The 22,858-nt window shown below is 37.1% G+C and overlaps 2 protein-coding genes across 2 annotated transcripts in view; both read left to right on the top strand.

The window, feature by feature from the left end:
• The window catches only part of LOC139949512 (uncharacterized), a 287,926-nt gene that overhangs the window by 126,391 nt on the left and 138,677 nt on the right, over window positions 1-22,858 (top strand). The gene's annotated exons all lie outside the window — the stretch shown is intronic.
• On the top strand, window positions 15,838-21,729 carry LOC139949807 (uncharacterized). The gene is made up of 2 exons (XM_071948349.1): window positions 15,838-16,128; window positions 18,574-21,729. The coding sequence occupies exon 2, from the start codon at window positions 18,605-18,607 to the stop codon at window positions 20,405-20,407; it is 1,803 nt and encodes a 600-aa protein (XP_071804450.1). The 5' UTR covers window positions 15,838-16,128; window positions 18,574-18,604; the 3' UTR covers window positions 20,408-21,729.

The raw sequence follows: 22,858 nt of genomic DNA on the forward strand, positions 1-22,858 counted from the left end.
TGCAATTAATTTTCAAAGAGTTTATCAGTGGACATTGGTATCTTCCTTTTGCTGTGGTATTACAAATATCCAAGCCTGCCAAAGTGCCTTTTCGTACTACTGGCAGTGATCTACATATCTATAGGAAGCAAAGACTAGTTACAAAGGAACTGGCAACCACACCTTTGTTTAAAAACCATGCCAACTGAAGCCATCTTTTATGGTGTTATATAACAGACCAGACCAGACCAATACAATGCTAAGTTCAGGCAACCTTTAATCAAATCCAACAGAGTTTGGTACGATCCCCATGTGAACACGGTCCCTCGAAGCAAATGAAAGTGCCAAATACTTAACAAGAATAGGGGCAGGCATTATCCCTTTCATATAGGTTTGGATACATTTTTTTAAACGCAGAAATTACTATGGCAACAAAATCTATTGAAACGTAATTCAAGCTTTTAAGCGTTGTTTAAAACTAATGTTTTTTAAGGAACGAAATAGGAGAGGGAGGGGCAGGCTTTATTTGTTCCATATTTGGATATCACTTATTTCATGGGAGAAAAAAAACAAGACAAAAAAATTTATTACAAAATTAAACTCAAGCTTTTAAGAACTGTTTTAATTTATGAGTGATTTATTAGGAAAAAACAAGCTTGAGGGTGCAATTCAATGTTTATTATGAAATTAACTTTCAAAAATTTTACCAGCGGACACTGGTTTCTTCTTTTGCTGTGTTATTATAAATATACAAGCCTGCAAAAATGCCTTTTCGTATTACTGGCAGTGATCTACATAAATATAGGAAGCAAAGACTAGTTACAAAGGAACTGGCAACCATACCATTGTTAAAAAACCACGCCAACTGAAACCAACCTTTGTAGTGTTATATAACAGACCACACCAGTACAATGCTAAGTTCAGGCAACCTTTAATCATATCCACCAAAAAGTTCTTACGGTCCCTATGTGAACACGGTCCCTCGCAGCAAATGCAAGTGTCAAATACTTAACAAGAAAAGGGCAAGGCAATATACCTTTCATTTAGGTTTGGATACATTTATTTCAACGCAGAAATTACTTTGACAACAAAATATATTGCAACGTAATTCAAGCTTTTAAGCATTGTTTTAAACTAAGGTTTTTTTATGAACGAAAGGGGGGGGGGGGGGGCAGGCATTATTCCGTTTATTAGTTTGGATATCATTTGCTTCATGCGAGAAAAAAAAACAAGACAACAAAAATATAGTGCAAAATTAAAATCAAGCTTTTAAGAACTGTTTTAACTTATAGGTGATTTATATTAGGAAAACAACAAGCTTGAGAGTACAATTCATTGTTTATTATGAATTTAACTTCAAAGATTTTATCAGTGGACATTGGTATATCTTCTTTTCCTGTGTTATTATATACAAGCCAGCCAAAGTGCCTTTTCGTATTACTGGCAGTGATCTACATATCTATAGGAAGCAAAGACTAGTTACAAAGGAACTGGCAACCACACCATTGTTCAAAAACCACGCCAACTGAAACCAACCTTTGTAGTGTTTTATAACAGACCAGACCAGTACAATACTAAGTTCAGGCAACCTTTAATCATATCGAACAAAGTTTGGTACGGTCCCTACGTGAACACGGTCCATCGAAGCAAATGAAAGTGTCAAAATACTTAACAAGAATAGGGCCAGGCAATATCCCTTTCATAGGTTTAGATACATTTATTTCACGCCCAAAAAACACTATGACAACAAATCATATTTAAACGTAATTCAAGCTTTCAAGCATTGTTTTAAATTATGTTTTTTTTATTCATGAACAAAAAAGGAGGCAGGTACTTTTCCTTCCATATAAGTTTGGATACAATTATTTCCAAAGCTAAATTCAAGCTTTTAAGATTTGTTTGAATTCATTAGTGATTTTTGCATAGAAAGGCTCATGAGTACAACTCAATATTTAATCTGCACTTAATTTTCAAAGAGTTTATCAGTGGACATTGGTTTCTTCATGTTTATGTGTTATTATATATATATCCAAGCCTGCCAAAGTGCCGTTTCGTACCACTGGCAGTGATCTACACATCTATAGGAAGCAAAGACTAGTTACAAAGGAACTGGCAACCACGCCATTGTTCAAAAGCCACGCCAACTGAAACCATCTTTTGTATAGTGTTATATAAGTTCAGACAACCTTTAATCATGTCCAACAAAGTTTGGTACGGTCCCTATGTGAACACGGTCCCTCGAAGCAAATGAAATTTTCAAAATACTTAACAAGAATAGGGCCGGGCATTATCCTTTTCATATAGGTTTGGATACATTTTTTTTCAACTCAGAACTTACTATGACAACAAAATATATTGAAACGAATTCAAGCTTTTAAGCATTATTATTTTTGTTTATTACCCACACACTAATGTTTTTTAATTAACGAAAGGGGGGGGGGGGCAGACATTATTCCTTCCATATATGTTTGGATACACTTATTTGCTCTTTTAAGGTCAAGGGTCAAAACACCTGAGCCAGCCTAAGAACCCTTTCTGGTACTAGCAGTGGTTGACATAGCTATGTTGGAAGTAATGTAGAGCTGGCATTATTAGCAGACAGACCATTGTTAGAATACAATTGGCACTGGATGCTATTCACAATGAACGCATGCATACCGGGCTAACCCATAGCTTGCTGTACGATTTCAGAATAGTACGAACTGACTGCTACATCAGAACAATGCAAACTGAAACATCCATTCTAGTATTATATAACTTTCATCGCATATAATAATAAGATTCAAAGTGGGATTCTAAAGTCTATACATAGCCATATGCATACTAATTTGTCACAGTCTCTAAATTCACTTGATTGTCACTAAGGAAAAAACACGCCACGCAGTTGTTTTCCAAACCATTCAGCATTTGACTAGATATGTAATTATTTTAGGATTTCATATTGTAAAATAAAAATCTTGTTTGACTTACCACATGATAAGTATCAAAAGCAACCAATCTCCACTGAGCCATAATCGAAGCACCTTCCATCTTTCTTTGTCGCCCCGTGATCCAGACTGCAATAACAATAACATATACGGATTTTGAAGTTAGAACTAAGGGACCAGACCAATTTCCCTTTCTGCCTCGGTTTGATTACAATTGGTTTCAGAGGAGAGAAAATTGTGGCACTAGCAGTTTCTAACTATCCGATTGCTATGTTTTTGAAGTAATACTAGCAGTAATTCGCAAAATTTAACCTTAAATTTTAATTGTTTTACACTTTGTAAATGAGTGATCTAGTTAGAATATTTGTGGTATTGCAACCTAGTCAGAGGGAAAACCAAGAAAGTTTTATCAAGGGATTATCACATTACAGAAGAACATCAAAGTAGTTGGCCTACCACATGAGTTTACATCTTGGTAAAACGAATAAGAGTATGGAGGGTCGCCCAGTATTAATTTGCTGAGGAGCGAAATTATTGGAAAATTTGATTTGTTTTGTTTTTTTCTAAGGCGTGAACAATAAGTTTTTCAAATACAAGTTAAATCCTTCAGAAGTACACACACGTGTACAGTCGGCGTATATTCCATTTCACATTACAGAAAACTTCCCACTTCTTCGTTTACTTCTAATAAACAACAATTTTTGCACTCTGTCTTAGCACCTTCATATCGAGGCTGAGAGGAAAAAACAATGGAGGCCAAGCTAAGGATTTCCCTTGGAATGAGATTTAATTTAAAGTCCATATCACATTGGACCTCATGGGACTCCATCAACTTCTTGAACAAAAAGCCCCGACAAGAACAATGGATAACGACTTAGCCCGGTGAGGGAGCTATGTCAATTTAACGGTCCCAAAAAAGTACGACTATCTAGTCGAGACATCTTACATTTTCTGGCCAGAGAATCTCAAAAAGCGACATTATTTCCTAGACCGTGAGCAAGGGGCCTGGAAGGTCGGTGTGCCTAATGGGAAACTTAGTCGCTTCAAGATGATACGTATCTCAATCCGATCTTTTTGAAAGTTTAAAAATTACAAGAACAAAAATGATACGGCTTAGACTGTAAGCCAGTGTTGTTAATTCGTGGAGCAAGCTTAGCGATGGATATAAAATACATGGTCTAATTTCACGATTCCGCTAACTGCGGAGTTATGCAACCATAAAAAGTAAAAGAGGGGGGGGGGGGTAACGTCGGCTGGATTTTGGTGGTCATAGTGAATTATTATTATTACCTTTTTTTTACAATGATTTATATCACATTATTTTGCTGTTTGGTATTTCCTGTATTTTCCAAAAAAAAAAAGGTTTCTTTTTGAGAGTATGGTTAGACTACGTACATTTCTGAGGTACGAGACTAAGTAAATGGTTTGTTTTGTGCTCGGCCCATCGTTGCACGTAACCGTGTGCAAAGCTCATTGGTTTGCCTAATAGCATTTTCTCCAATATAAACTTTGTTTAATTTACTGGCAAATATTTTTGTGAAGCTTGTTTGGACTGGCAACAGTGCATAATATAAACTGTGAATAATTACATAATATAGAACAACAGAATTCCAATTCAACATCACATTGGTCATTGTTGGACTCCTACAACTCTATGACTCCCTACGACTGAAAAGAACAATGACTGAATCGAGGAAAACTGAGGGCGCTATGCCAACTTAACGGTCTCATTTTTACTACGTTATACAGGGTGTCTAGCTGGGACATAAACAAATTAAGTCCTTACATGTCATAGTGTTGTCAACTCCTCGGTTTAAGTTTTTGCCGGCAACAGTCTAGGATGACAGATTCCCAATGTAATAAAAGTGCTAAAATAAGCATTATACTGATGAGAAGGTTTTGACAACATTGCTTGGGACAGCGTTTTAGCCCGTAAAAGAGGGGGGGGGGGTAACGTAGTTTGGTATAGGATAATGCCCGAGGTGCGCGTCATTCGTGGGTAAGAATGGCCCGAGGGCGAAGCCCGAGGGCCATTCGTACCCACGAATGGCGCGTTCACCGAGGGCATTATGCGACTTAACCCACACCGGTGACGTCATGCTATTGTTAAAATCGCTCCATTATTTCGCACGAATGGCGCGATATTGTTTAATTTTTAAGTCAATTGTTTGTATGTATTACGTAAGCTTGTTCACTCCAGTGAACACAACTGGTGGTGTGTGAACAATGGACGAAGACCAACATTTAGGAAATATGCTCGTTCCTTCGATAGTGGCATCATAGATCGGGAGCGAAAGTGGCAGCAGATAAGTGATTTTGTTTCTTGACTTTAAGTAAATTTATACAAGTTAGTGATAGAAACAGACTATCAGATGATGTTGTAGCCGACTTTCTCGGTCTACAAAAAACCCAAAAGGTGAAGATAAAAGAAGTGACCTACCCGCGTACAAGCCTGTAGTTTCAGATTTGTTTTTAATAAACAAATTTAAGCTACCTTTATGATCAACAATTTCAGTTGAATTCCTGTTATTTTATGATGATATTGAAAAAAGTATCTTTGCAATCTTAAATTTTAGGGACTTTACTCACTAACCATGTTTGTGTATGATAAATTAAGCATTTGGAATTAATAAAAACAAAAACAAAAACACTGGTTAAAATGAAATTGATTTATCTGACTTTAAGACCTGCTTAAATTACTGTTGTAGTTCTATATTTATTTTTTAACATCTCAGCTAAATAATTTAATAATGTAGCTGTTCACTTGTGTGTCAACGATCATTTTGCAATACATGTGTAGCTCTATTAACCTGTGTTAAAAACCATTAAAAACAAAATAATATATGGTCAATGGCGTCATTGACTTGATTTACTTTGTTCCCTAGCTCTTTTATGCACAATGGGTGAATAGATGTACCCATCGCGCCATTCGTGCAAAATAATGGAGCGATTTAACAATAGCATGACGTCACGGGTGTGGGTTAACATTTTGGTAGTCATAGTCATGTAGGTTTTTTTGTGACAATGCTTTTAATCATATTTGCTGTTTGATATTTCCAGTATTCTACCACAAAACAGGTTTCTTTTTGAGAGTATGGGTAGACTACCTAAATTAGTGAGGTTTGAGTGAGCCCGAGCGCCGTGGTTTTTGCGTTGTGTACGGCGTGAAGTCGGGCTGTGATAAGGGAGATCGCGAATGTGTCCGACTAGTAGCTGTCAGCTGCCCCTTCTAATAAAATAATTTGAGGGTGTTAATATATGGATTTGCAGCTTCTTCTGGAGATTTATCTTAAAAGTATTGGCAGCAAAATCATTACAATGAGGGCAATATAAACCATAAGCTATTTTCCGTGAAACCAACACATTACATCGAGTGAACATTGGTCAATCTGTGTTTACCCATTACTGGCAACGTCAGCCTACGGTAAGGCCTCACGTTACTAGTTCAGGAATATTCTTCCTTTCCATAAATATAGTTCTAACTGTGTTTATAACGAGACTAAGTAAATGGTTTGTTTTGTGCTCGGCCCGTCGTTGCACGTAACGGTGTGCAAAGCTAATTGGTTTGCCTAATAGCATCTTTTCCAATATAAACTTTGTTTAATTTACTGGCAATTATTTGTGTGAAGCTTGTTTGTACTGGCAACAGTGCAGAATAGAAACTGTGAATAATTAAATAATATAGAAATCCAGAATTTCAATTCAACATCACATTGGTCATTGTATGACTCATACAACTCTATGACTCCCTACGACTGAAAAGAACAATACATAAATCGACGAAAACAGTGCAAATTGAGGGCGCTATGCCAACTTAACGGTCTCATTTTTACTACGTTATACAAGGTATCTAGCTGGGACATAGACAGATTCAGTCCTTACATGTTGTAGTGTTGTCAACCCTTGGTTTAAGTTTTTGCCGGCTACAGTCTAGGATGCCAGATTCCCCATGTAAATTATACTGATGAGAAGGTTTTGACATTTGTTTGGGACAGCATTTTAAGCTCGTTAAAACTCGCGACCAAAGAGAGGGGGGTAGGTTGGTAACGTTGTTAGGAATTTGGAGGTCATAGTCAAGTAGCTTCTGCTCATTACGGAAATGCTAAAATAAATATTCCTTGCTGAGTATACGTTTGTTGGAAATATAATAATGAACAAATAAAATATATGATTTGAGGCATTGCATGGTGATGAGGTATCAGTTTGGTTTGCTGTTACATCATGTGTGTGTCTACACACCAGATGGAGTTTGTTCTTTTAGAGAACTGCCTTGCTATTGTTATACTACCGCAGAGTAGATTTATCGGATTTTTCGGGAGACTTCTAAGTTCTAAAAAGAACGGTTCTCCTTTTTAATTAAACCTGGGTGGACAGTATAGAAAACAGGATGTAAGTATTATGCTAATAAAATGCTTGCATGAAAACTTACGTGGTATAAAGAGAAGTAAAGCAGATTTGGGTAGTATATAATGCATTTCAGAGTAGTTTTACTTCAAAGTACTGCAAATGGAACAAATTATCAATTTTTCTCCCTATGAGTTAAAAACGCTTCTCAGATTGTGTATTCCTAAAAGGATTATTCTTCTTGAGTGGACATTATTTGCACCAGAGTTTCGAGAATATCTCGAAAGAAAAACCCATGATGAAATAAAGTGTTCACACATTTTGTACAACCCTATAATATATAATAGAAGTTAAGTTTGTATCGGGGATAACAAATATTAACTATTTTTGGTTTTTACCCATATACACCGATGTGTGTTAGCACTGTAAAAAATACTAAGTACATACCCAAGTTCTGTATAAAAAAAATGAATAAAATAAAAAAAATAATGCATATTACTCGGCTGGGATTCGAACCCACGATCTTTGACATCCTAGCGCAGTGTCTTACCAACTAGACCACCGACATTGCCCGGTGGTTTGAGGCATTTAGAATCCAATGTTTTAGCAGCGGGTACTGCAAACAATTTAATATAAGTTAAGTTTGCATCGGGGATAGACAATATTAATTTTGTTTTTTACCCAATCGGTGTGTGTTAGCACTGTATACTCACTCAGTACTTACCCGAGTTCTGTTTTATACTATATGATTCAAACTTTAAAACAGTCCAAAAACAACAAAGGATTACACAAGGTCTTTAAACATCTGTTTGTTCGATAATTGCTTGAGGTGGTAAACCCCTAATTGTTTTTTTTACACCAAACATACCCAAACAAACATTAAAAATAAATTGTCGCGACGAGATAATTATTATTTAATTTGTTTTTATATCTTCCCCGTCAATTGATGTATGTTTGGGACTGTGCCTCTCTTAGCCGTCGATCTTTCTAATTAAATAAAACATACAACACGGAATAGAAAAATATTATCAAAATAAAAAACAAAAAGTTACTCTGCGATTTGTCAGGTATTCAGGAGCCGCGATTCAGGTTATTCCCCCATTGCAATTTATGGTCCGCGCAACACATAAACCACTAACAGAGGCCCCTTACCGGCTTCCATATAGCACCCTTCTGGTATGACAACCGACTTCACAGTATATCCTTCCCTATCTCTCAACCCTAGCAGTCCTTGCCCCCCTCGCTCAGGGTAAACAAAGCGGCTCCCAAACCATACTGGTGTCTTTCCCAGTAATTAATGCCTTGTTTCGTATTATTGCGAGGGGCCGGGATCGAACTCGGAACCGGTGGCTCATACCGATTCGGAATTCAGAGACAGTACCAGCGCCTAACGAATCGCCCTAGCACGTTGGTGCTTGCCAGACCCGGTTTTTAATCTGATAAAGGCAAATAAATCCAGGTGCATTGTGGGACGGTGGTTTGATCACTGGGACGTGAACAACAGACCATAAGAGACTTCAATAATACTCTAATAAAAGCACTACCACACTAGCTCAATGAGTTAAGGTGCAGTGATTATCACACCTAAAACGACATATCCGAGTTCGAATGCCGGCCTCGCCGAAAAAGACAAATTTCCTTTTGATGTTACAGTATTTTTTTTTTTTACTTAAAAAGAAATCAATCTATTTACCAAAATACAAAGCCACACTGGAGAAGAAAAATTCATTAATGGACCAGCGTTTTTAAAATATTTTAAGGTTTAGTAATTTATTGTACTAAAATACTTTTTTGGAAGTAAACTTTCTTTCCGGAATATTTAGTTTTTACAAGGTTTTAATTCGTGCAATTAAAATATTGTTTTATACAGCAAATAGGTCTGCCCATGCAATTATGTCTACACGAAAATGCATATCAATGTTTGCTTCAGGATTTGATTCTCTAATGTCTTCTGAGGCAAGTTTCAAGCATTACAAAAAATGTTAACAACCAGCACCCGCGGCGCAATGGAGGCGAGGGCGGCAGCAGAACCCTGGCCCCGTGCACCCATTCCAAAAGAGATCAAAACACCTCAAAATGAATGGTCCAACACATCAAAGCCCCAACCCGTGAATTATGTCTTTGCCCTTGCTTGCCCCCTCCCACTTCCAAATGGAATTTCTTGGTTACGTCAAAGACTACCAAAGCTAAAAAGTTACCTCCCGTTCCTTTGCATGCTTAGCGAGGAAACTGTCATAAGGACAAAACTTCTTTACTCTGAACAATACCAGCATCTGACGTTGACTTTGCTTAGCGAGGAAACTGTCATAAAGACAAAACTTCTTTACTCTCAACAATACCAGCATCTGACGTTATTGACTTGTTGTTTTTAGCGCTATCTATTCAAAAGCTTGGCTTTCTCGGTAAGTTAGAAAACGTGCACATTTGGTACAGGTTTACATTAAATAAGAGGGCTAGAGTTGGAACCCAAGCCTTGGTGTCAGAAAGGACCTACATAAGTAATAACAGAGGGCGCCCTTTTATGTTGTTGTTAATTGAGCGCGCGCACATTTCTACAAATTGAATTTGATTCACGTACCTGATATATTTCAATTGCTCTCTTCCATGGACCTTCCTTGACTCACACTGAGATATAATCATCTGGTTTGAAGCAAGTTACGTTCATATTTCTCCTCCTCCCAGTTTAACACTTCGTCAGCTCAGAAAACCTTGAATTCTGTGCGAAAATTAACAGACAGGATGCAGGCACGTTGTGTTTACAATGGCCATAGAACGTTGGGTCTGGTTCCATATGCGCGTGTTTGGAAAGGGTCTAAATGACTAAGAAGGGGCCAGTCTGTAGACGTGTAGCTAAGGTAATAATTTAATTTGAAAACTTTTAAAACCCATTTCTCTAGTTGATGAATAACAAGTTTCATTTAATTATCATACAGTGTGTACATCAAATCGTAGTAGTATAAAAATGATATATTTCCAGATTTGACTAAGTCCTCGCTTGAATAAAAACACACAAAGAAGGCTGCCTTAGTTGTGTATACAAGTCATCAATAACGTACAATTAAATCTGTAGTCAAGTTGTAGTGATGAATTAAATTTAGTGCTCTTGGAACAATCGAAATATTCAAAGGTTTTTAAAATTCAACTGAAACTTTTTGCTCCCTCTATGCTCAACGAAGTTTGTTTTCTCCTTCTGTTTTTTTTTTTTTTTTTCAGACGGCGTCTTCACTCCTCTCCAATGACCGAAACAAAACCGAATGAAACGTCTAAACCAACAACCAGTCAAAAAACAACAATAACTCAATAGCCAAACAATAGAGAAGTAATAACAACTAAGATTACTAAAATAGTAACTAAAAAGTAAAACAAAATCAACAATAAAGATCAAAAAACGAAACGGAAGAACAAAAAAAAACGGCTTGGCTTGCCGATACTGATCAACAGAAAATAACCACGAGGGGAAAACCAAAAACAATTTCATGGCATACTTGTTTTTTTTAATTAAATCAATTCGGCACAGCAACAATTTCTTGCCACTTCGATAAAGTTTGTAAAGAAACCGAACAGGTTTAAATAATAAAAAACTGTTGAATGAATGAACATTTTTCGTTTCAACTAAAACCAACCTGAGAATGTTTATGGCATTATTGACTTTGCTGCAACAGTCGGGTCCCTGACGCCCACAGTGACAATGACAGTTCTTATGCTGATTTCATTAAGTCTTGTTTGCCTTGTTTTTTGTTTCTCTGGTTTGAATTAAAGACAAATAAAATGGTTGCGTCATGATGAATTGCTTAACTTTGACCTTAAAGATAGTGGTAGCATGATAGTAACAGCAACGTTAAACCAGTAGTAGAATTGATGCAAAATTAACAGGGCCCAATTCAATTAAACCTGTAAGCACAAACAAATTAGTACAGCACAGAAAATATTGCTTTACAGGCACTGGTTACACGAATTACGTTAGGTTTACACTGACTGGTGGCCGACTCATCTTTTTGCTTAGCAAAAAAAATTGTTATGCATTTTTTTCTGCTTGACAGCTTTAAGAAATTTGGCCATGAATGTAACATGAACACAAGTGAACACCAGCGTTGAGTCCTTTATTGTCTAATATGAAACTTATTGGTAAGTATTGCCCAATCAAGAACCATTCTTAAATCAAAGCCCTGGCCATAATCCTTTCAATTTCATAAAGCCGTTAAGCTAAAAAATACTGCTAAATTGTTAGTTGGCCACCAGTTGCAACACTGACATTTTCTGGCATTTTGGCTGGTCATCTGTTTCTGTTAAGTAAGCTTTTTTGATCTTAGAAATTGTTTATGACTACAGGCTTGTATGCAATGTATCAAGATTTTCTTTAGTTTTCGGAACAAGCCAGAGCTCAAGTCAGAAATCAATCAGGGTAAAAAAATTACAACAGCTACACAAACAATTGGCACGTAGTGTGTAAACAAATCAACACTTTTAAGTAATTACTTAATACCCTCCAATTGTTCATTGATAATTTAAACATACCTTTCCAATAATACATAAGTATTAGCATACGTCTAAAGACTAATTATGGACAATTTTTTTAATGGGGGGGGGGGGGGTAGTCAAATCGTCTAGATTTCATGAATCGTTTGGTTATTGGAGGAGTACATTCATTCTAATCCTCTAGTTCCCAAGAAACATATCTAAAAGGGGTTGTACATCATTGGTTATTGGAAGAGTATATTCATTCCAATCCTCTAGTTTTCAAGAAACATATCTTAAAGGGGTTGTACATCATTTGTTACTGGAAGAGTACATTCATCCAATGCTCTAGTTCTCAAGAAACATATCTTAAAGGGGTTGTACATCATTAGTTATTGAAAGAGTACTTTCATCCAATCCTCTAGTTCTCAAGAAACATATCTTAAAGGGGTTGTACATCATTAGTTATTGGAAGAGTACATTCATCCATCATCTAGTTCTCAAGAAACATATCTTAAAGGGATGTAACATTATTATTTATTGGAAGATTACATTCATTCCAATACTCTAGTATTAAAAAAAGCATGTAATAATGGGATGGTACAACATTAGTTATTGGTTTATTTGATGTCTTTTTACATGTTATTGTACCGTAGACGGAAATTTGTATCGAGGATAAAGAATATTAATTAACTTTTACTTTGTTTACCCTAATGAACCGATGTGTGTTAGCAGCACTGTGTGTTCAGTGCTTACATAGGATCTATGAAAAGAAATCACAGGCTTTTTACTCAGCATATTAGCTATCAGGCTATCTTGGTGGTCTAGTTGGTAAGACACTGCTCTAGAATTGCACAGGTTGTGGGTTCGAATCCCACCCAAGTAATATGCCTTTTTTCCACAGAACTCTGTAAAGTACTGAGTGTACAGTGCTAACACACATGAGTGTATAAAGGTAAATCCCTACCATGATAAGGCTTCATGGTTGTCATCTTTACTATCCTCATCTTGTGTTGTTTTGTTGGCATTCTGAGCAGCAAGGCCATCAACACCAGCAACTGCAGCAATACCTGCAGCAAGACCATTACATGTTGCTACAGTTGCCTTCTCAGCAACAGCAATGGCCGTGGAGTACTTTGGGGTCCATGGCACGCCTTCATTGCTAATCCAATTCCAGCAGCACAAACTCAGTTATTGGTTGATGCATGAACAGCTTCATCCAGATTCCAGTCAAGAGACTCAAACCCTGGTGCTCTCCTCTCACCCAAACTGCAGCAATAATCACGGCCAACTCATTGGACTTCTGGCCTGAGTTGCAACCAATGAGTATCCCAGGCACCACAGACCACAGCCTGCTTGGTTCCCTGACGACCATACTTAGTGTGATGATTTATCTCATTCTTGATAATATCAGTTTGTCTGTCAACCTGTGAACATAGGGAAGCATTATTGGTTTAAAAGCTAGCTCAAAAATGTAATATTTGAAAACCTTACAAATACAACTTTATTTGTATCTTTAGAAAGGTTGATTTGACAGTTTTGTGAATGTATTCATGTTCAGATAAGAAAACAAGTATGACGTTAATTAGGATTTGAAACTTTGCATGGTTAAAACATGATATAGTAAAGGTTTGTGGTAAATAACACCATGTATAATGAGCATACCGGTCGAATTGTCAAGTTGAAACCAACGGTTCTTTTCAGAACCACCCCAATTCACTTAGAGATTATCATTACATGGTGTTACCGCAAACCTTTACTGGAAAGAATGCCATTGCAACTATCACAAGCTCCTACCTCATTATATGACCTTGTCTCACTGATGCAATACATCCATAGTTATTATGAATTCTTTTTTACAGAAACAAACTTTCCCACAAAGTGAGCATTAGTTGTGGATGTATTTACCTCATCAATTTCGTGGTGCAGTTTCGTCTCCTCACCACCACATCTTCTTGCACTTCATCATCAGTCCAATAGTTCACATCCTTCTTCTCTCTGAAGGTATGGTGCATTGACATTAACTGTTGGGGGTCAAGAAGTTTGGGAATGAGGTTAGACTAGTAGACTAAAATGATGGGTTGGTGCAATAATGTTTGAAAACAAGAATAAAAACCACGAAAGAGACAAGTTGTGATACCTGCTTGAACAGTGAGAAACAAAAGAGGTCCACTTAATGTATAGCATTGAAAAACTACAAAACTACACTTTCAAATGTCAACACAATAACTTTTACAATGTTCAAGAATATGATTTTTCTTAAATATATTTAGAACAAAGCAAACTCCACAGAGTGTAAGCATCACAAAGATAAAACCAAATGCAACCTTTTTGTAACATAAATAATTATCATTATCCAAAGTTACCAAATATCATTCAAACTTTCTCCTTGTCACTGGGTGAGCTCAGGCCTAGTAGCTAAGATCTACTCTAGAATGAGGAAGGTGGACTACCATCCCAACTGCCTCAGTATGAATTAGCAAAGTGTCAGTTGGCAGTGGATTTGTCTGCACTCCTATTTCTTGACTCTAATTAAGACATACCACATGGTTCCTCTTATCTCATACCTAACTCTTTCGACTAGTTCATGCTCCAGCAGTGACATCATCTCCTTCAGCTATTAGACTCCCACACTCCTCATCCTCAAGACACTACACTAGACTTGAGTTCTCCTTCTGTAAAGAACAAAGATGAGAAAGAGTAAGATGAGGTGAAAGTGAAATCCAGTAGAATTCCAACCAATGATGATCCTTACATCATGTTCAGAATCTCATTCATGAGAACCATCTGCTGTCTGAGGTTCATTTCTTTCCCCCTTGGACTCTGAAAGCAGTGAATACACAACGCTTATCACACATCGATGAGAGGGTCAAACCAATAAGATCTAATCTAGAATGAGGAAAATGGTGTACCACTTCAACTGCCTCAGTATTTCAATATGATTAAAACTTGCTCCTTGTCACCGGCTGAGCTCATTGGCCTTGCAGTTAATATCTACAAGTACTCCAGAATGAGGAAAATGGACTAGCTAATCTCAATTGCCTTAGCATTTTATTATGGTTCAAACTTTCTCCTTGTCACTGGGTGAGCTCATTGGCCTTGCAGTTAAGATCTACTCTAAGGTGGACTACCATCTCAACTGCCTTAGCATTTTAATGATTCAAACTTGCCCATTGTCACTGGGTGAGCTCATTGGCCTTGCAGTTAAGGTCTACTCTAAGGTGGACTACCATCTCAACTGCCTTAGCATTTCAATATGATTCAAACTTGCTCATTGTCACTGGGTGAGCTCATTGGCCTAGTAGTTCAGATCTACTCTAGAATGAGGAAAACATAGTAGCCCTTCTCAATCGCCTTTCAGTATGATTCAAACTATGATTCGTACAAATATCAGATGGCACATTACTCACGACCCTTGCAATCCTAGAGCAGTGTCTAACCAACTAGACTACCGAGATAGCCCGGTAGCTAGAGGCAGGTCGAGTCCTATGCATTGGCAGCTGGTACCGCAACGATATAATAAATATTTGTTACGATTCAAACTTGTGTCCCAAACACCTTCCTTGTTTGTCCATTAATTTTGTCTAGACAAACATGTATGCACTTTGTGAAATACGAATTAGTTTGGCATTAGGTACAAGGTCTAATCACGAGCATTGAATTAATGCTCCAGGCTCACAATATCGTAGTACTGGTAGTAAAAACAAAGTACATTGGTCCCGTCCCAACTCTAGAATCAACCCAACTATAGTTGGGACAGTCCCAACTTGAGTATAACTGGGTTTGCCTGATTGTGTGTAAGAAACTGTGCACAATGCAACCGGCATAACACAAGTTGGACCAGTCCCAACTCTAGAATCAACCCAACAATAGTGTGGACTTTAGTCCCAACTTGAGTATAACTGGGTTTGCCTGATTGTGTGCAAGAAACTGTGCACAATGCACCCGGCATAACACAAGTTGGACCAGTCCCAACTATAGTTGGAATGATTCTTAAGTTGGGACAGAACCTACACAAAATGCGCAATGTACGGCCAATGAGGTGATCCTACAATAACAAACCCAAACCCCATACACCCACTCATTTCATAAGCATAGAACCAGCCAGTGTAAATACATGTAAGACCTTAGTGACCTGAACACAACAGTACAATATTGATATTTATCATAAGAATACCCTGCCTAGTTTGAATCTGAAAAGCTGACTCAAAGTTATCCATGCATACTACACTTCATTCACACAACACAAAGACTTAAATATAGAATTTGGTATTTCCACATTTTGCAATGTTCACAGTCAGACTTATACCAGTACCAGGTAGGGAGTGTCACTGTGTAATAGTCCAACGGATCATTGCTTGAATATCCTACTCTAACAGATTGGATGCTGTGTTTGTAACCATCTTCTTCTGCCACAATTCAAGTAAGTTGATTATAAGATTAGTCAGAATCAGGGTTCGAGTTAAAGTGATGTTCTTTGCTCTAGACTAGCAGAGTGAACTGTTTGAAAAGTCAAGACCAAACTAGGGCTTTTCAGAGCCAACACTACCTCAAAAGAGGATTAGTACATTACCCAACGGTTTACTCTTATTTTCAGCTTATTATTATCAGAGTTGATTTTGTTCAGATTTTGTTTAAGGATAATGAGTTTGTTTTAGTAGACACATGAATTGCAGAGAGCCGAATCTGTGGCATAATAAGCTGATATGTCAGCACAGCAAAGTTATGGTGTCAATGTATTTGCCGCATGAGGGCAGCATTCAAAGTGATACTGAACAGTACCAATGATGATGTGTGTATGAATCCCTACAGTCTTGTACAGTAGGGTAGACCATGGAGGTTGAATTGTTCTAATTCTACCTCCATGGGTAGATTAAGTAGAGAAACACATAGACGAGGAACAAATGATTAAATTCATACACCTAATACATTGTATACATCATGTGATTGCAGTTTGTTTGTACAGAGAGTCACAAATCTTAGAAATGTACTCAGCCAGATAATAATTAACGATACATGAACTATACTTTCCCCCTCTTGGTGATAGGATAATTATAAATGTATGCAAGTTGCACTTGTTCTATTGCTTTAGCTCATTCAACCAGAACCATTGTCTTAATTTAAGAGTTTTACTCTTTCATACACATTTGTGGCACAATTTGATCGAGTTTCATGTCCATACATCATTTCAAAGAGAACTTTAATGCTGTAATGATGAGTTTTATTATTTTATATGAGTCTGCCTGTCACTATGTCAGTGGCAAGATTTGATACAAGTTTCATGTTGATACATCAGTTGAAAGAGAACTTATTGACACTCAATGCTTTCATGATGAGTTTTATTATTTTATATGAATCTGCCTGTCAGTGTCAGGGGCAAGATTTTATACAAGAAGATGTTATGCAAAAGCTGTTTTAGCTCATTCAACAGGCACCAGTGTCATACTTCTGAGACTCATTCTTTCTTATCAATCTGCCTGTAAGTGGCCAAAGTTCCAAGTTGATACATCATTATAAGAAGGAATGTCCATCGCTCGTGGAAATGACTGAAGAACTTTCAAGGTTTCTCATTCAACTCATTACTTAGGAGAAAGTGAAACAAGCGTTAGGTTCAGTCTTTTAGTTTGACTGTGCAATGTGCATGTCTGTTGTAATGTTGAACTCAAAAATATAAACTTTAAAACTTTTACTTTCATTTCACTTCAAACTTTGATTTCCTCCTAGAGTCACAAAATGAGTATTTTAGACTGGTTGACTCGTACAAAGAGACAACCAACAGCTAGGTACAGCATACAAAGAAATAACCGAACCGTGTACTAAATATCCAACTTGTACATGGTTGGCCTACATTATTATACACACATAGCTACATGCGCCATTGTTGTATGTCTATGTGGGTGTATTGTATCCTGAATATTGAGCTTGAAATCAACTTCCAGTTTGCAAGTTACCATTGGTGCGTGTCTGTGTGGCACAGAAACAGAGTTTTTACACACTATGCTTTAAAAAACAGTAGTTAATTCAGCTAGTGTAATTGATTTTTCTAGTAGATTTTTCTACTTGGAGTTTAATACTCACAGTTTAAATTTAATTAAAGCTAGTGTACAAACCAACACTGTCTTCAATATATCCATACATTAAATAACGATGATTTGTGTTAGTGTGTGTAACGGATTCAGAAAGACTAAGGGGTTGTCCAAAATCACAATCAATTATCACTCAACACTGGTTCAGGCAAAGTACGTATGGCAGAATGGTGATGGAATTGTGCCTTTGATAGAATGTGGCACACAGAGCGTGTCATGCGAGATTTTACTGTAAAAAAAAACAAAACACATATTTGTCTTTCAAAACAGGAAATGTATAACAACAATCAATGGCAGCTAGTTTGAACATTCAAAAATTGCTTTTTATTCTAATTCATGACAAAATCTCTGCGCCACTTTCTATTTTTGGATCATCAAAGACACCATTCCCCTGAATCCCTATCAGCCCCACTAGCATGACACCACAATCTTATCCAAGTCTAAACACTTAGGAATAGAGTGACATAGGATAGAATGATATTGCAGGATTGAGGTCACCTGTACGCAAAAAGGCCTCTACACAGTAAGGCATGTACAAGTAAACAAATATGCTTAAATTGCCTCTTTGTAAAACTAAACAAAGTGAAGATACCTTTGTTAAACTTATGAGAAGTAAATAAACAAAGAAACAGAAAAAAAATTTCTGACAGGCATGTCTCATTTTGTAGTCAGTGATTGTATTAAGTGTTGACTAACAACTTAAGGCAAGTAAGATCATGTCTTCCACTGATAGTATTATACATTGAACTTACTTAGTTTTTTGTTTCTCTTTTAATTCACAGTTTCACGTTTCAGCAATTACTTCCAATCATAATGGCATCCAATATAACAGCTCAGTCAGTGCTAGAAACGATAAGTCGAGATCATCTTGAATGTCCAATTTGCAGTGGGCCCTTCAAGCAACCCAAACTACTGGAGTGTTCTCATTCGTTTTGTCTTGAATGCCTTCAACAACTCAGACAGAATAGTCCAAGTACAACAAGGCTTTCATGTCCAGTGTGTAGACAAGAAACTCTAATAAATGAGAATGGCATTCATGGTCTCAAAACAAACTTAACAGCCCTTTCATTGATAGAAGCTATGGAAACACAAGAAACCCAACTGAAACAGCAGCAAGAAAAACAAGTACCCAGTCAGGAGTTTGTTTCCAAGTGTAGCAAGCATACAGGCAAGGATCATATTATGTATTGTGAAACATGCAAGAAACTGATATGTACAACTTGCATTGCTAAAGACCACAGAACGCACTCTGTAATAGAACTCACTGAAGCTTCGGACAAAAGTAAACAACATGCCACAGAACTTCTAGCAGAAGTAAGACAGAGTATAACAACCTTCAACATTGCCATTCAAGAAATAGACACATCTCGGAAGACACTAGACTCTATGTTTGCTGCAACCAAACAGAAAATCTCAGAGACGGCTGATAAGGAGTTTGCCAAAGTGGCTGCCAGGATCAGAGAGGAGAAGCAGAAACTGATGCAACAGGCAGAACAGATTTATAAAGACAGAGTCAAGACAATGCAAACTGCACGAGCTACAAACAGCAAAGAGATGAACAAAGCAAAGCACAAGCAGGATGAGGTAAATCAACTCATGGATCAACAGAACAAGATTGTACATCACATAGAACAACTAATACAAAACCTCAAAGAATACAGAGAGAAGAAACCAACAAAAGTACCAGATGGGTTGACTTACATGGACTTTAAAGAAGGTCAGCAATCACTAGGGAGACTGGTGCTGAAGGATGAACAACAAGTAAAATCAGCAACTTCTGCTCAGGCTAGAAAGCGAACATTTCGATCCATGAAACACTTCAAACAAGATAAATGGACATTAAAAACAATAATAAATAAATACAAGAACATGAAACAACAGATGGTAAAGATTAGTGCAGGGGATGTTGCTGCATACTCTAATGGTGATATTGTTGCGGCACTTTGGGATAATACCAGCTTGATTACAATGTCAGCAGTGAGCAACCCTCAATCCTATGTTGTCTCAAAAGAACTAACAATCAAAGGTATTACCGAACCAAGCAGTATGGCTGTGAATAAGAATGATGAGCTCATTGTTCTAGATAAAGAACCAGTCAAGTTCTTCAGCAGGAATTATCAGCTCCTCCATCAGTTCAATCCAGGCAGTGAACCATCATGTATTGCAGTGGATGACATCAATCTCATAGCAGTGGGTTATCGATACGAGGAAAAGATCTCTCTACACAAACCAGATGGATCTCTCATCAGAACACTGTCTGCTCCAGGGATTGGTTATTACTTAACTACCCACAAACAGAGACTCATCTACACGAACTACATGGATGCCAGTAAGTTGGTATCAGTAACCTACAATGGTGAAATGGTATTCTCAGTAGATATCGAGCACTCTGGGTGGCCTCAGGGTGTGTGTTGTGACAAGCATGGAAGCATCTATGTTGCTGTGTGGAGAGAACAAGGTTCATCATATGGTGATATCCATCATTACAGTCCTGATGGCAAGTACATTGGACGTATCATCAAGGATTGTGTTTATCCCTATGGTCTCACATTCACACCAACTGGTGATCTGGTTGTGGCTACAGACAATTCAATTCAAATCTATCAGCATGAGTAAAGACATCAACAAACATTATGCTGGACCACAATAACATTCGAGCTGAGATAAACATTTCGGCAACACCAAAATTAATTTCTTGACTAAAATATCATATCACAAACATCAAACATGGATCTCATAAACAGGAACACTCATTGAAATGAAATCTTCACAGGTTACATGATCTCATAAACACGAACACTCATTGAAATGAAATGTTCACAGGTTACATGGATCTCATAAACAGGAACACTCATTGAAATGAAATGTTCAAAGGTTACATGGATCTCATAAACAGGAACACTCATTTAAATGAAATGTTCACAGGTTTGATTGAAGTCTTCTTGTAAATATCTACATATTTAAATTGGATCAAATGGAATGTTCAAGAGATTCAATTTTTAATCTAATACATGCAATTACAAATAATTGTAGACTATACATTCACTGTAACTGCAGAAAAAAAGCACATTGTAGTTTTCAACAAAATGTCTCTACAAAATTATCAACGAAACAGTGACTTTGTTACCAAAAGAGTAACACAGTGACCTAATTGACTTAGTTGTTGTTAATAATAATAAAAATAATAATAACCATATTTATAGAGCGCCTTTTCCAAAGGAAATTATTACCAATTTATCTCCAGTAACCATAGATTTATATGGAAATTATATTGAACACTTTTTACTTTGGAATACATGTCCGGGCAATGGTGGTTGAAGCTTTGCATGGTGTGGAGAATAAGAGTAACTATAAATATATGAAAAGTAAACTTGTGGGTACAACCATGACTAAAATCTCTTTTAAAGCAGTGGTGGCTCTGAAAAGAGTTGGTTTGGTTTCTATACGTTTCAAACACTATACTCTGCTCGTCTTCAGGAGAAACATTCTTCATTCAAAGAGATTTTACTCATGGTGGTACCCGCAAGCTTACTATTCATATTTATATTTATAGTTACTCTTATGTCCGGGCAATATAGCTTTGCAGCTTTAATTTGATGTCAACTTTGTAACAGGTAAAATATTTAGTGTTGAGTGCAACCCTGGAGAAAGTCATCACATGCATATGACTCTTGTTACTTTTGTTAGTCACATCAGCCTTAACCAAACTGCATGTTATTGCAGTTTCGGATCAAGATTTTTGCCTAAGCTAGAGAATCTCTGTTGCTACTCTTTATTAATACTTGTTTGGACTACACCACATTTCATGAAGTCTTATTTAGTTTGTAACAATTTTTATGTTTTTCCTGAACAGGTACATGGCACACAATCTTTGGTTAAAGAAACAAGAACTAGTCAATAGTTGGTTTCCTATTTTTGCTTTTCCAAATTTAAAGTAATTCTTAATTTGTATGCTATCATTCCAAGTTATAACAAACAAAGAGTAAACATTGAAATAAATATTATAATACAAATCACTGTTTTGTTTAATCGCTCCTTGTCACTGGATGAGCTCATTAGTCTACATGTAGTGGTTAAGATCTACTCTAGAATGAGGAAAGTGGACTACCATCTCAAATGCCTCAGTATTTCAATATGATTTAAACCTGCTCCTTGTCACTGGGTGAGCTCATTGGCCTAGCAGTTAAGATCTACTCTAGAATGAGGAAGGTGGACTACCATCTCAACTGCCTCAGTATTTCAATATGATTCAAACTTGCTCCTTGTCACTGGGTGAGCTCATTGGCCTAGCAGTTAAGATCTACTCTAGAATGAGGAAGGTGGACTACCATCTCAACTGCCTCAGTATTTCAATACGATTCAAACTTGCTCCTTTTCACTGGGTGAGCTCATTGGCCTAGCAGTTAAGATCTACTCTAGAATGAGGAAGGTGGACTACCAGATCAAATGCCTCAGTATTTCAATACTATTCAAACTTGCTCCTTATCACTGGGTGAGCTCATTGGCCTAGCAGTTAAGATCTACTCTAGAATGAGGAAGGTGGACTACCATCTCAACTGCCTCAGTATTTCAATATGATTCAAACTTGCTCCTTGTAACTGGGTGAGCTCATTGGCCTAGCAGTTAAGATCTACTCTAGAATGAGGAAGGTGGACTACCATCTCAACTGCCTCAGTATTTCAATATGATTCAAACATGCTCCTTATCACTGGGTGAGCTCATTGGCCTAGCAGTTAAGATCTACTCTAGAATGAGGAAGGTGGACTACCAGATCAAATGTCTCAGTATTTCAATACTATTCAAACTTGCTCCTTGTCACCGGGTTAGCCCATAGGCCTTGCAGTTAAGATCTACATTTACTCCAGAATGAGGAAAATAGACTTGCTAATCTCAATTGCCTTAGCATTTTAATATGATTCAAACTTGCTCCTTGTCGCTGGGTGAGGTCATTGGCCTAGTAGTTCAGATCTACTCTAGAATAAGGAAAACATACTAGCCCATCTCAATTGACTTTCAATATGATTCAAACTTATAATTTGCATCAGGGATGAAGATAATTCATTTTTT

Source organism: Asterias amurensis, chromosome 17 (genome assembly GCF_032118995.1).
Source record: "Asterias amurensis chromosome 17, ASM3211899v1".
In the NCBI taxonomy this organism is placed as follows: domain Eukaryota; kingdom Metazoa; phylum Echinodermata; class Asteroidea; order Forcipulatida; family Asteriidae; genus Asterias; species Asterias amurensis.

Excerpts from the sequence above, each read along its gene's own strand:
- LOC139949807 (XM_071948349.1), top strand. The coding sequence starts at position 18,605 with ATGGCATCCAATATAACAGCTCAGTCAGTGCTAGAAACGATAAGTCGA.